This window comes from Staurois parvus, unplaced genomic scaffold (assembly GCF_062004578.1).
Source record: "Staurois parvus isolate SC_StPar_1 unplaced genomic scaffold, SC_StPar_1.0 ptg000132l, whole genome shotgun sequence".
Classification (NCBI taxonomy): domain Eukaryota; kingdom Metazoa; phylum Chordata; class Amphibia; order Anura; family Ranidae; genus Staurois; species Staurois parvus.
Window position 1 is genome coordinate 8,087,232 of NW_028317928.1, and position 13,482 is coordinate 8,100,713.

At 45.6% G+C, this 13,482-nt stretch overlaps 1 protein-coding gene across 1 annotated transcript; it reads right to left on the reverse strand.

The window, feature by feature from the left end:
* Positions 1-381: 381 nt before the first annotated feature.
* Positions 382-12,263, reverse strand: LOC149466287 (uncharacterized). The gene is made up of 4 exons (XM_089672985.1): positions 12,171-12,263; positions 11,830-11,950; positions 8,592-8,690; positions 382-2,617 (listed from the first exon to the last, which is right to left on the reverse strand). The coding sequence occupies exons 2-4, from the start codon at positions 11,945-11,947 to the stop codon at positions 1,758-1,760; spliced, it is 1,077 nt and encodes a 358-aa protein (XP_089529111.1). The 5' UTR covers positions 11,948-11,950; positions 12,171-12,263; the 3' UTR covers positions 382-1,757.
* Between the last annotated feature and the right edge of the window lie 1,219 nt (positions 12,264-13,482).

Genomic DNA, 13,482 nt, shown 5'->3' on the forward strand with positions numbered 1-13,482 from the left:
TATCCCTAGGGTGGCTTGAAAAAGCTCCAATCAGCTTTAAGCAAAATTGAGCCCAATTAGAACGGACCAATGACCAAGTCTGATCACAATCTGATTGGCCCCTCCCCGGCCACGTGGGGTCGCCACGTCAACAGCGTGTTGACATCACGCCGCTGCATGGGAACAGACATAGGAAGAGGGACGGCCAGAGAGGAGTGCGAACCAAGCCTTACTTTGATGTTAGGTGGCATCATCCCAGGAACCCAGTCAGAGATGGTCTCAAAACGCGTCAAGTGCGGTTTATGCATGACCCAATACTACAGTTGCAATATCATTCTTGTTGACACCACCATAATCTGTATTGTAGCTCTATGTTTGCTTTTTAAGATTGTAAAAATAAAACTGCAAACATTCTTTTAAAAAAAATACTTTATTTGGAACGATTTTAGTTTATCATATAAAGAGTATTGTGCCGGTAAAGTCCCATCCAAAAGAGGACTCCCCCCTTTGTATTCTTCAGGGATATTGGCACCCTGTGTATTATATCCCTTTCTCCCTTCATCGCATTGAAATAAATTCCTTCCTGGCTACGCTAACCAGGGAAAGTGACAGTTGTGACCTGGAGGTGACGTCATACACGTCGCTTTCCGGGTCACAGTAAGAAGGCGATGAGACCGTGTCCGCTCTCCTCTCCACCTGCCATGCTTGCAGATGGGCAAGCGTAGCCCTTAATGCATGGCGGGGGCGTGTGCAAGAAGGGAGGGGCTCTATACATCCAGCGGAGCCCAGAGGAGACACTGGGGTCCCCTATGTGATGACTTTTAGGTGACAGGTTCTCTTTAATGAGACACGCGGGGTATAAAAGACCCCCCAATGTCTGCTCTGGGCTCCACTGGATGTATTGCGATGCAGATCGTATTGCAATACATTCCTTCCTGGCTATTCTAGCCAGGGAAAGTGACAGTTGTGATCTGGAAGTGACATCATACACATCCACTCAACATGCCTGCAGGTGGGCATGAGTAGCCCTTAATACATGGCGGGGGCGTGCATAGCAAGGGGGGGCGCTATACATCCAGTGGAGCCAAGAGGAGACATTGGGGGTCCCCTATGTGATGACTTTTAGGTGACAGGTTCTCTATAATGAAACATGCAGGGTATAACAGACCCCCCCCCCCCCAAATGCCTCCTCTGGGCTCCACTGGATGTATTGCAATGCAGATCGCATTGCAATACATTCCTTCCCAGCTATTCTAGCTGGGGAAAGTGACAGTGACAGTTGTGACCCGGAAGTGACATCATACACGTTGCTTTCCAGGTCACAGTAAGAAGGCGAGTAGAGTGTGTGTCTGCTCTCCTCTCCACCCGCCATGCCTGCAGGTGGGCAAGCGTAGCCCTTAATATATGACGGGAGCATGCGCAGGAACGGGGGGGGTGTGTGTGTGGAGGGCACCGTTACCGGGGAATGCAGAAGCAATCAGGCAGAAGCGCAGCCACCCGACTGCTTCCACCTGGCAGGCAAGAGTCTGCTTGGCAGTTTTACAAACAGTCCTGGTGGCTGCAGCCATCGGAGTGTGTGTAAAACCCGCTTGCCTCAGGTCCGTATACCTGGCAGCGAAAGGGTTAAAGAAAACCTATTGCCGCATCCTACATGGATCCAAACACACAAAAACAAATATAGATAGAAAAAAGGGAAAGAATTCTGATACAGCGACTACAAATATTAACAATCTGAAGTAACCAGACGTGTGACATCATCACAAAAAAAAATGGCTCCCTTATTCAGAACACGCAGGCGGTTTCATGTTCGTATGGACCTGCTGATGCCTAACCAGATTCGATTTACTGCTGTAGCATTTGCTGCACACGGGACAAGAATACGGGTGGACATCCGTGTGAATTATTCGGTGTGTGGCTAGCTGGGCTCTTTCACTAAAACATTTCCTGCACTCTGCACATGAAAAGGGCTTCTCCCCCGTATGTGCTCTCTGATGGGCGATAAAGTGGCTTCTCTGGTTGAAACACTTTCCGCACTCTGTACAAGAATACGGCTTGACGCCCGTGTGAGTTCTCTCATGTACGATCACATAGGCCTTCTCTGTAAACCGTTTCCCGCACTCCGAACAAGAATACGGCTTCTCCCCAGTGTGAGTCCTCTGGTGTTTGGTAAGATGGGTTTTCTGAGTAAAACACTTCCCGCACTCTAGACACGGATATGGCTTCTCACCCGTGTGAGTTCTCTGATGTTCAACCAGGCTGGCTCTCCAGGCGAAGAACCTCCCACACTCAGAACATGAAAACGGCTTCTCCCCGGAGTGAATCCGGTGATGTGTCGAGAGATTTCTTTTCCTGTCAAAACATTTCCCACATTCGGAGCAGGAATACGGCTTCTCCCCGGTGTGCTTTTTCTGATGTTGGAGAACACTGGCTCTTCGGGTAAAAGATTTCCCACACATTGGGCATAGGAACCTTTTACCCTCTCTATGAGCTGTATGATCGGTTGGGAGAGGAGAGAGACCGGGAAAACTCCCTACATGTCTCGAGGGATCAGAGGAACAGCTGGCACTGGGAAGATTTGGCAGAATGGGGTCTTCTTCTGAAGAATCCGATGTGATGTCTTCATCTTCCATTTCCCCATCTGGAGAGATGATGGAACATATTTCTAAGTTAATCTCATGGCGTTGGAAAATCTGTAACAAGTGAACAGATCAGTAATAAACACACAAGTAGGTCATACAAAACCTGTTTTCATGACATACCTTCTTTTAAATCCAGTGATGTCACTATTGGAACTCTATACTTCTCTAGGCAATGCAGGCAGATCATGGCTGGTGGGATGGGCCTGCCTCACTATTCCTGTTATGAGCCCTAATGAAAGCGGTGGGCTGGCTTTTGGGAGGAGTTATGTAAAAAATCAAAATGACTTGATGGGCAGATGTCAGTCTGGAAGATTGGGAGTTCCTAGGTAGACTGCACTGGCATGCGTATTTCCATGGTGGGCTCCCACACATGATTCTGAATGTAAGGGGTGGACCAGGGACAGCCAGGCTGGCTTGGAAAGGGCTAGAAAATGCTGAACATCCTCCAGCCAGGAAATGAGTCAGGCTCTGTCTGATTTGCTGCAGGAAACGGCGAGCGCCGCCATCTAAGTGTAGATTTATTAAAAACCAATTAAAATAAGAAATGCACTCACATTTGGGAGAGCGGTAAAAACATATAAATGTTTTGTATCGGCAGAACTTTGCAGGACAGGCCATTGAAAAGGGGCGGTCCCTGTTGCCCTGAAACGCGTAGCCACACTCCCTTCATTTCCCTGTCATGCTCATGTATCTTCGGCTCTGCTTTGGAGACAAGGCTAACAGCGCGCTCCACGCTGGCTCCTGCTGATGATCCTGGTCTTGGCTGCTTCCAGCTCCGGCTCTGCAATCGCCAGATTCCATTGGATGCTCTGCAAAGACATTCCAGCAGCTTCCAGACGCCACTCCGCTTCACTTGGCCACTGCCCTGCGGAGCTCTGCAGATACCAGACGTTTATATACTTTTTTTGCTCTCCCAAATGTGAGTGCGTTTCTTATTTTAATTATTTGGGTTTTTAGGAAACCTATACTTAGATGGTGGCGCTCGCTGTTTTCCTTTGTTTCCTCCTATACCCACACGGAGGAGCTGCATCCATCTAAAGTGGATATCCAGACCCGTTCCATCCCCTCCACATCCCTACCTTGACATTACAGACTAACTCTGGTTCCTACATTTGTCAACCCAGCCATTCTAGCACCATCATTTTACTGATTTGCTGCAGCCTGTAACACGCAAAGTTCACAGTGTGCAGTGAAATCACAGTAAGCAAGTTCAGTCCCAGGGACTGAGCCGGTACAACTGTGCAAGACTGAAGGGAAGGCCGGAGATCAGCTCTCGGTGTGACTGTTGACAAAAGTGTATGGAAAGTAGAGCAACTTTATATTTTTTGGGGCCAATATTTCTGGCAATTGCACTCTAATGGCAATCCAATCCTTATGTAAAAGAAGGCATACCAAGCAATTGATACCTACGGGGAAATAATGAAATACTTTTGAAGCGATATTAAATCCAAAATGAACAATGTAATATATTGCAGCTTACCAATCATTAAATGTGGTGTCTGCATTAGTTTTCTTTTTTAGGCTTTTCCCCTGGTGATCTGGGCAGTTATACACTCCCTGCCTTAGTGTGAAATACTCTGGGTGGAGGAGCAACAGAGACACCTTTTGGACTAGTGATGCATCAATATATCGGCTACCAAAAATGATCGGCTGAAAATAGGGTTTATCAGCATTTTGTTGATAGAAAAAAAAAATGTGCCAATAATGACTTCAATGCAAAATCGCGTCCCATTGACTTAATAAAAACCATGTCCCATTGACTTTAATGTAAAAATCGCGTCCCATTGGCTTTAATGCGAAATCCCATCCCATTGACTTCAATGCGAAATTGTGTTCCATTGACTTCAATGCAAAAATCGTGTCCCATTGACTTTCATTCTAAATCGCGTCCCATTGACTTTAATGTGAAATCGCGTCCCATTGACTTTAATGCAAAAATCGCGTCCCATTGACTTTGATGCAAAATTGCGTCCCATTGACTTTAACGTAAAATCGTGTCCCGTTGACCTAAAGCGGAGCTCCTCCAAAAAGGGAAAGTTCCACTTTAAAAACTGGTCCCCCGCTCTCCATTAAGGATTGGCACCTTTGGAGAGCTGGTACCTGAAATTGACAGGTACCCACTTCTGCTGCGATTGCCTAGGAAGCGGAAGTTGTCCTCCTACTCTCGCTCCCCGTACTCTTCTGGGACATGTGACAGGTCCCAGAAGACTACCGGGCCATTCAGGAAGCGCAGTGCTACTCGCGCATGAGCAATGGGCACCTGGCTGTGAAGCCGCAAGCTGTCACAGCCGGGTGCCCACACTGAAGATGCCGGCACCAGGGAGAGAAGACGGCCGGTGAAACGGGCTGTGGGGAGGACACCACGGGATCGTGGGACAAGTGAGTGGCTGTTTTTTTAAAAGTCAGCAGCTACAGTTTTTGTAGCTTCTGACTTTTATTTTTTTACGGTGTGAGCGGAACTCCTCTTTAATGCAAAATCACGTCCCACTGACTTCAACGCAAAAATTGTGTCCAATTGTCTTAAATGCAAAATCGTGTCCTGTTGACTTCAATCCAAAAATTGTGTCCCATTGACTTAATGCAAAGTGTGCTCCATTAACTTCATTGCGAAATTGTGACACGTTGACTTTAATGCAAAATCGTGTCCCATTGACTTCAATGCAAAAATAGTGTCCCATTGACTTTAATATTCATTTAAATTCGTGATATTAATTAAAAAATCAAATACAATACAAATATATTATAAAAACTGTCCATTTCAGTTTCGGTTTTGGGCCAAGTGCATCCTGAATTTTTAGTTTCAGTGCACCACTACTTTGGACAGCAGCACTGTCAGTCTACGGAGAGGGGGGTGTTAGATGTACTAGCAGATTTAGATACGCTATCAAAATGAAGCCAAACTCCAGCTAATACTTTTTAAGTAGTTACAGCAAACAGTTTTGCTCCTTTTGGGATAAAAGGGTTTTACACAAATAAATAAAAGCTGATCATTGTAAGCACCCTTGTCAGTGGTAAATGGTTGGCTCAACCCTCAAACTTCTACATCTGCTGGAAACAACAGACTTATTGGCCGGATCACTAGGTGAAAATAAAAGAAAGTCTACAAAAGAAAACTAGTGCATCCAAGAATTGGGAAGCTGCAATATAATCAATGTAAGCTTTTACCCCTTGCCCTCCAGAGGATTTAGCCCCCCCCCCCTCCCCCTCCTGACCAGGCCATTTGTTTGCGATACGGCGCTGCATTACTTTAACAGACTATTGCACAGTCATACAATGCTGCACCCAAATGAAATTTCCGTCCTTTTTTTCCCATGAATGGAGCTTTCTTAAGGGTGGTATTTGCTCGCCTATGCATTTTTAATTTTTTGCACTATAAACAAGAAAAGACCGACAATTTTGAGAAAAAAACTATATTTTTGACTTTTTTCTATTAACCATTTGCCTGCCGCCCGCCCTATGGCCGAATGGCGCCGGCAAATGTCATCAGTGTTCCGGGTGAACGCCATTTGGCGTCCTCCCGCACATGTGCAGATCGCGCTCATGCAGAGCCGCGCAGCGGCGCGATCTGTCACCGGCCATGTACCTCGGACACGGCCAATGACAGATCTGTGTATCGGCCCCCGTTGCCGGTACCATGTGACCTGCTGTGACCAATCACAGCAGGTCACATGACAGTTGTATACAATGGATGGCTTCATTCATGCCATCCATTGTATACTAGTGTCTAGCTGTGAATGGTCACAGCTAATCACATGCACATGTCATGTGATTAGCTGTGGCCAAATCACAGCTAAGCACAAAAAAAACCAAAACCCTGAATGAATCGATGTCATTGAGGTAAATGCTTGCTTATAGCAAAGTAATTCTTTGCTATAAGCAAATTGTGTAAAAAAAAAAAGAAATACTGATCACTTCCCCAAAGTAGTACAATGTTACTATGGTAACATTGTACTACTTTGGACATAGTGAAATATAAAAAAAAAATCTTAAAAAAAATAAAAAAAAAAAATAAAAAATAATACATTTTTTTTTTTTTTTCATACTGTCACCAGTCAGTGTCCGTGATCACCGCCATGCCAGTTATATGATGACGCTGTACTGCACTGGTGACAATATGTAAAAAAAAAAATAGTGAAACTAATTTTTGAAATTTTTTCATTTTCTGAAAAATTATGACAAAAAAAATACAACTTCAAAAAACTCGCCATTCCTCTTATGAAATACGTCGGACTGTCTACTCTGCAAAAAGGGGTCATTTGGGGGATATCTGTACTGTTCTGACATTCTTGGACCTCAAGAAATTAGATTGGCTGTCAGTACTTCAGGATTGATCAATATTCAGATCTATATCAAAGTTTGTGAACTCTATAACTTTCCTACAAACTAAAAAATACATCCTAATTTGGGTTATTTTCACCAAAGACATGTAGCAGAATACATCTCGGCCTAAATTTATGAAGAACAATTATTTATTTGCAAACTTTTATAACAGAAACAAAAAAAAAGTGTGTTTTTTTCAAACTTTTTGGTCTTTTTTTGTTAATTTAGCAAAAAATAAAAACCCCAGCGATGATTAAATACTACCAAAAGAAACCTCTAGTTGTGTGAAGAAAATGATAAAATTTTAGTTTGGGTACAATGTTGTATGACTGCGCAATTGTCATTCAAAGTGTGAGAGCGCTGAAACCTGGCCTGGGCAGGAAGGTGTAAAATTGCCCGGTATTGAAATGGTTAAACATGTCCAGTAAAATCATCCAAAAAATCTAATTTCGTCATACATTTAGCCCAAAATGTTTATACAGCGCTGCGTTACTTTAACTGACAATTGCGCAGTCATGCAACACTCGACCCAAATTAAATTTACGTCCTTTTTTTCCCACGAATAGAGCTTTCTTTTGGTGGTATTTGATTGCCTGTGCGTTTTTTATTTTTTGCGCTATAAATGAAAAAATACTGACAATTTTGAGAAAAAAAAACAATAGTTTTGGCTTTTTGCTATTAAACATGTCAAGTAAAAAAATTTAAAAAATCTAATTTCGTCATAAATTTTGGCCAAAATGTACTTTGCTAAAAAAAAAAAAAAATCCCAATACGTGTAAATGAATTGGTTTACGTGAAAGTTATAGCGTTTACAAATGGCGGTATAGATACTGGGATTTTTTTTTTTATACTAGTAATGGCAGCGATCAGCGACTTATAGTGGGACTGCGGCGGACATTCTGACACTGGGGAGGGGGGAACTGACTTGGTGTCACTGACATCCCCAGTGACACCAATACAGTGATCAGTGATAATAAAAAGCACTGACACTGTACTAATGGCACTGGGCAGGAAGAGGTTAACATGAGGGGCTATTAAAGGGTTAACTGTGTGCCGTGTATGTTTCACTGTGTAAGCACATTGCTTTGTATGGCTGTGCTATGCACAGCCATACAAAGCAGTGTACAGGAGCTGACAGGGTATTGTTTACATACAGACTTCTCCCCTGTCAGTGATACTTGGCGATCGCCGGGTTCCGGCGGGGAATCACCAGCCAGGACCCGGTGATCGTCAGCTGAGGCCGCAACCAGCGGCGAAGGTATGCAAAATCACGTATATATATGTGTTGGGTGTGTTTCACTTTGTAAGCATGCTGCTATGCAGAGCCATACAAAGCAGCGTGCATGAGCTGACAGGGAAGATATCTGTATTGTCTATATACAGACTTCTCCCCAGTCAGTGATGCTCAGCGATCCCAGAGTGCCAGCGAGCAATCACCAGCCGGAACCTGGTGATCGACAGCTGAAGCTGCCAATGACGGCATGGGTAGGGCACGTGTGCGCCCCCTACCCGGAAAATGCAAAATTACGTATACATACCTGATTTTGCGCAGCTCTGCCGCCCTGTAGCAGTATTTCTGCTATAGGGCGGCGGGGAAGCGGTTAAGGGACATGCTGGGCACAAAAACTTGAAAAGTGATCTTTTATTACTCACCTTTGCTGATCTCTGAAGGGATTGCCTGTTCTTCAATCTTAATCTGGATTACTTCCACATCCTCTTCATCTTTGACCTCTGTCTGAGTGACTTCGGGGTCTGTGAATACAGATGAGAGTGAAGCCCCCTGTACTGAAAGGTATGAGAGACCCCAGAGAGTGTGTGGGTGGAGACTGGTCACGTCTCAATGACATGATGTGAGGAGAGCTGGAGTCTAATAGAGGCTGATGGCTCCTGACCCCCCCACTGGACACATAGGGGTTTATTTACTAAAGCTGGAGAGTCCAAAATCAGACTCCCTTCTGCATAGAAACCAATCAGCTTCCAGGTTTCATTGCCAAAGCTTCATTGAACAAGCTGAGGTTAGAAGCTGATTGGTTTCTATGCAGAAGGGAGTCTGATTTTGGACTCTCCAGCTTTAGTAAATAAACCCCAACCTGTCCCCCCATTACTGTCTACTGACAGAGGAGGGGAGAAGAAGAGATGGTTGTAGTGACTGAACAAGGAGGATCTGGGACTCTTCTCTGGATTACAATGTTAGAAAATCAGATGAAAATATCTATTCAGAGCAATCAATTGATTTTCTCTTCATTTGTACACCGCTTTCAGGAGCTAATATCGACTGTTCACAGCAAAACCTTTGAAGGTACATGCTGGAAACTTGTTCTTCTCCTACGGGGGCACTCATGGGGGCTCAATCCCAAAGCCCTGCTGCCTGCATCTATACACACAAACAGTAGGCCTCGCCTCTCCCAGCTCCCTTGTCATAGGATTTGATTGACAGCAGCAGGAGCCAATGGCTCCCGCTGCTATCAATCTGCCCTGTGAGGGAGAAGAGATCAGAGGGAGCCGCTGTTCTCGGGCACAGAGCTGGATTGAGATGGGGCTCAGGTAAGTACAGGGTGGGGATCCTGGGCACTAAAGATTTTTTTTTACCCTAATGCAGAGTATGAATTAAGGTAAAAACAAAAAACTTAAGGCTTTAGAACCACCTTCATTTATTTACAAACAATGGGTCAAATGCACATTACATCAATGCTGGAACATAGCTACATACATTGGAAGTTTTGGAATTTTCATACCACTAAAGTGTTACTAAACCCACAACAGTACAATCAGTTTGTATATACAGTAAAGCATGCTTGTTATACTCACTGTGGAACCTAAGGGGTTAATCCTTCGCACTGCATTAAAAAGGTTGTTTGATCTTGTCTTCTCTGATCCTCCCCTTTTTCTACTGTCCCCAATCCATCTGCAGATAGTACAGAACATTGGGGCAAGCTGCACACGCTCAGTTTATTGTGTATTGCTAGTGAGTTTTATTTTTCCTGGGATAGTGCATATGATCAGCACAGGGCCAATCAACACTGTCTAGACAGAGGGTCAGGGGTCCTGCAGCCTCATAGGACAATCGAAAGAGAATGAAAACTCCTCCTACAAGCTTTAACCAGTGCTCTGCTGGACACTGATAGAAGTCACAAGACTGCTATATACTGCTGATGAGAAAATGTACTTAGCAGTTTATATTTACTAAAATAATTGCATTTCCATGTTGTGTGTACTGTGGGAGACCAGATATAGTGAATGCAGGGTCCAGGGAAAGCGGATATAGTAAATAAAGGGTCCGGGGAGAGCGGATATAGTGAAAGCAGGGTCCTGGGAGACCAGATATAGTGAATGCAGGGACCGTGGACAGAGGAAATAGTGAATGCAGGGTCCTAGGAAATCGGATATAGTGAATGCGGGGTCCGGGGAGAGCAGATATAGTGAATGCAGGGTCGAGGAGACTGGATATAGTGAATTCAGGGTCCTGGGGAAAGCGGATATAGTGAATGCAGGGTTGGGGAAAGCGGATATAGTGAATGCAGGGTCCGGGGAGAGAGCGGATATGGTGAATGCGGGGTCCGGGGAGAGAGGATATAGTGAATGCAGGGTCCAGGGAGATTGGATATAGTGAATGCAGGGTTGGGGGAAAGCGGATATAGTGAATGCAGGGTCCGGGGAGAGCGGATATGGTGAATGCGGGGTCCGGAGAGATCGGATATAGTGAATGCAGGGCCCGGGGAGAGCATATATAGTGAATGCGGGGCCCGGGGAGAGCGTATATAGTGAATGCGGGGTCCGGGGAGATCGGATATGGTGAATGCGGGGTCCAGAGAGACCGGATATATTGAATGCAGGGTCCGGGGAGAGCGGATATGGTGAATGCGGGGTCCAGAGAGACCGGATATAGTGAATGTAGGGTCCGGGGAGAGCAGATATAGTGAATGTAGGGTCCGGGGAGATCGGATATAGTGAATGCAGGGTCGGGGGGAAAGCGGATATAGTGAATGCAGGGTCCGGGGAGAGCGGATATGGTGAATGTGGGGTTCGGAGAGACCGGATATAGTGAATGCAGGGTCCGGGGAGAGCGGATATAGTGAAAGCAGGGTCCGGGGAGATCGGATATAGTGAATGCAGGGTCGGGGGGAAAGCGGATATAGTGAATGCAGGGTCCGGGGAGAGCGGATATGGTGAATGCGGGGTCCAGAGAGACCGGATATAGTGAATGCAGGGTTGGGGGAAACTGGATATAGTGAATGCGGGGTCCGAGGAGAGTGGATATAGTGAATACGGGGTCCTGGGAGAGCGGACATAGTGAATGCGGGGTCCAGGGAGAGCGGATATGGTGAATGCGGGGTCCGGAGAGACCGGATATAGTGAATACGCGGTCCGGGGAAAGTGGATATAGTGAATGCGGGGTCCAGGAGAGCGGATATAGTGAATGCAGGGTCCAGGGAGATCCGATATAGTGAATGCAGGTCCGGGGAGACAGAATATAGTGAATGCAGGGTCTGGGGAGATCAGATATAGTGAATGCAGGGTCTGGGGAGATCAGATATAGTGAATGCAGGGTCTGGGGAGTCCAGATATAGTGAATGCAGGGTCTGGGGAGAGCAGATATAGTGAATGCAGGGTCGAGGAGAGCAGATATAGTGAATGCAGGGTCTAGGGAGTCCAGATATAGTGAATGCAGGGTCGAGGAGAGCAGATATAGTGAATGTGGGGTCTGGGGAGACCAGGTATAGTGAATGAACAGTCCAGGGAGTCCAGATATAGTGAATGCAGGGCCCGGGGGTTTAGTAACACTTTAATGGCATTCTCCATTTCAGCATGTGACGACCATACCGTGAAAACTGGACGATCATTCATCTGATTTTCTAATAATTTGTACTAGGCTTTAGTGTTTATTCCTCACCTGTGCTGACGTCTGGAGGGATTTCCTCCTCCTTACATGGCTCATCACCCACCACATATGTCTCATCTTCTTCCTCTGTACCTTCTGTTATACAATCCATCGGGTCTCCATCCAGCATTACCTAAACAAGAGTAATGATCATTTAAAATCCTGTTCTAATACCAGTTTTGATTCTATAATGATCACAAAATTAACAGACTCTGTAGACAGTGATGGCTTATTGCCAAACTCTGCCCTCGGAGACAAAGAGTAAAGAGGATCTGTCAGATCTGGGGAGAAACCCCTCTCACAAACTTAAGATGGCTGTGCTGAAATTTACAATTGCTTTTTATTTCACATACCTGATCCTCCTGAGGGATCTCCTGATGTTCCTGTGTGGAGTCCCGGGAATACAGAGGACGGGGACATCTCTCTGGTGGGTTCCCATTACTGGATCCATCTGTAGGAAACACACACACTGACTGAATACATTGAGGTTGATTTACTAAAACTGGAGAGTGCAAAATCTGGTGCAGCTGTGCATGGTAGCCAATCAGCTTCTAACTTCAGTTGGTTCAATTAAAATGTACCCTGCATTCACTATATCTGGTCTCACCGGACCCCGCATTCACCATATCCGGTCTCCCCGGACCCCGCATTCACTATATCTGCTCTCCCTGGACCCCGCATTCACTATATCCCCTCTCCCCGGACCCTGCATTCACTATATCCACTCTCCCCGGACCCTGCATTCATTATATCCACTCTCCCCAGACCCTGCATTCACTATATCTGATCTCTCCAGACGCCGCATTCACTATATCCGGTCTCCCCGGACCCTGCATTCACTATATCCGGTCTCCCCGGACCCTGCATTCACTATATCTGGTCTACCCGGACCCTGCATTCACTATATCCAGTCTCCACAGACCCCGCATTCACTATATCTGGTCTCCCACAGTACATACAACATGGAAATGCAATTATTTTAGTAAATATAAACTGCTAAATACCTTTTCTCATCAGCAGTATATAGCAGTCTTGTGACTTCTATCAGTGTCCAGCTGAGCACTGGTTAAAGTTTGTGGGAGGAGTTTTCATTCTCTCCTTATTGTCCTATGAGGCTGCATAACCCCTGACCCTCTGTCTGGAAAGTGCTGATTGGCACTGTGCTGAAAAAAAACCCCTCTCTAGTAGTGATGCACCAATACCGGTACCAATACTAGGCATTTGCATGAGTGCAAATGCACCGATACCTGAAATCAATATCAGAAGTGATGTCAGCATGGAGGCAGAGAGGGCTACATTCCCATACATGGCACCGGTGAGTGCTTACATGTCCCTCGCTGACTGCTGTACTTCTGGAGGTGAGTCCTGTCCCTTGCTGTACTACTTTTGTTGAGTCCTCAGTCCTATTACATGTCCCTTGCTGTACTTCTGGCACTAAGTCCTATTATATGTCTCTTGCTGACCTTCTGTGGTGAATCCTGTTACATGTCCCTAAAAATAGGGATCGGTAATTGGTATCGGTGAGTACTAGAGTTAAAGTATTGGTACTCATACTCGGTCTTACAAAAGTGGTATCGGTGCATCCTTACTCTCTAGAAATACATACCAAACTGAGCATGTGCAGCTTGCCCCCAAGGCTCTGTTCTATCAGCAGATGGATTGGGT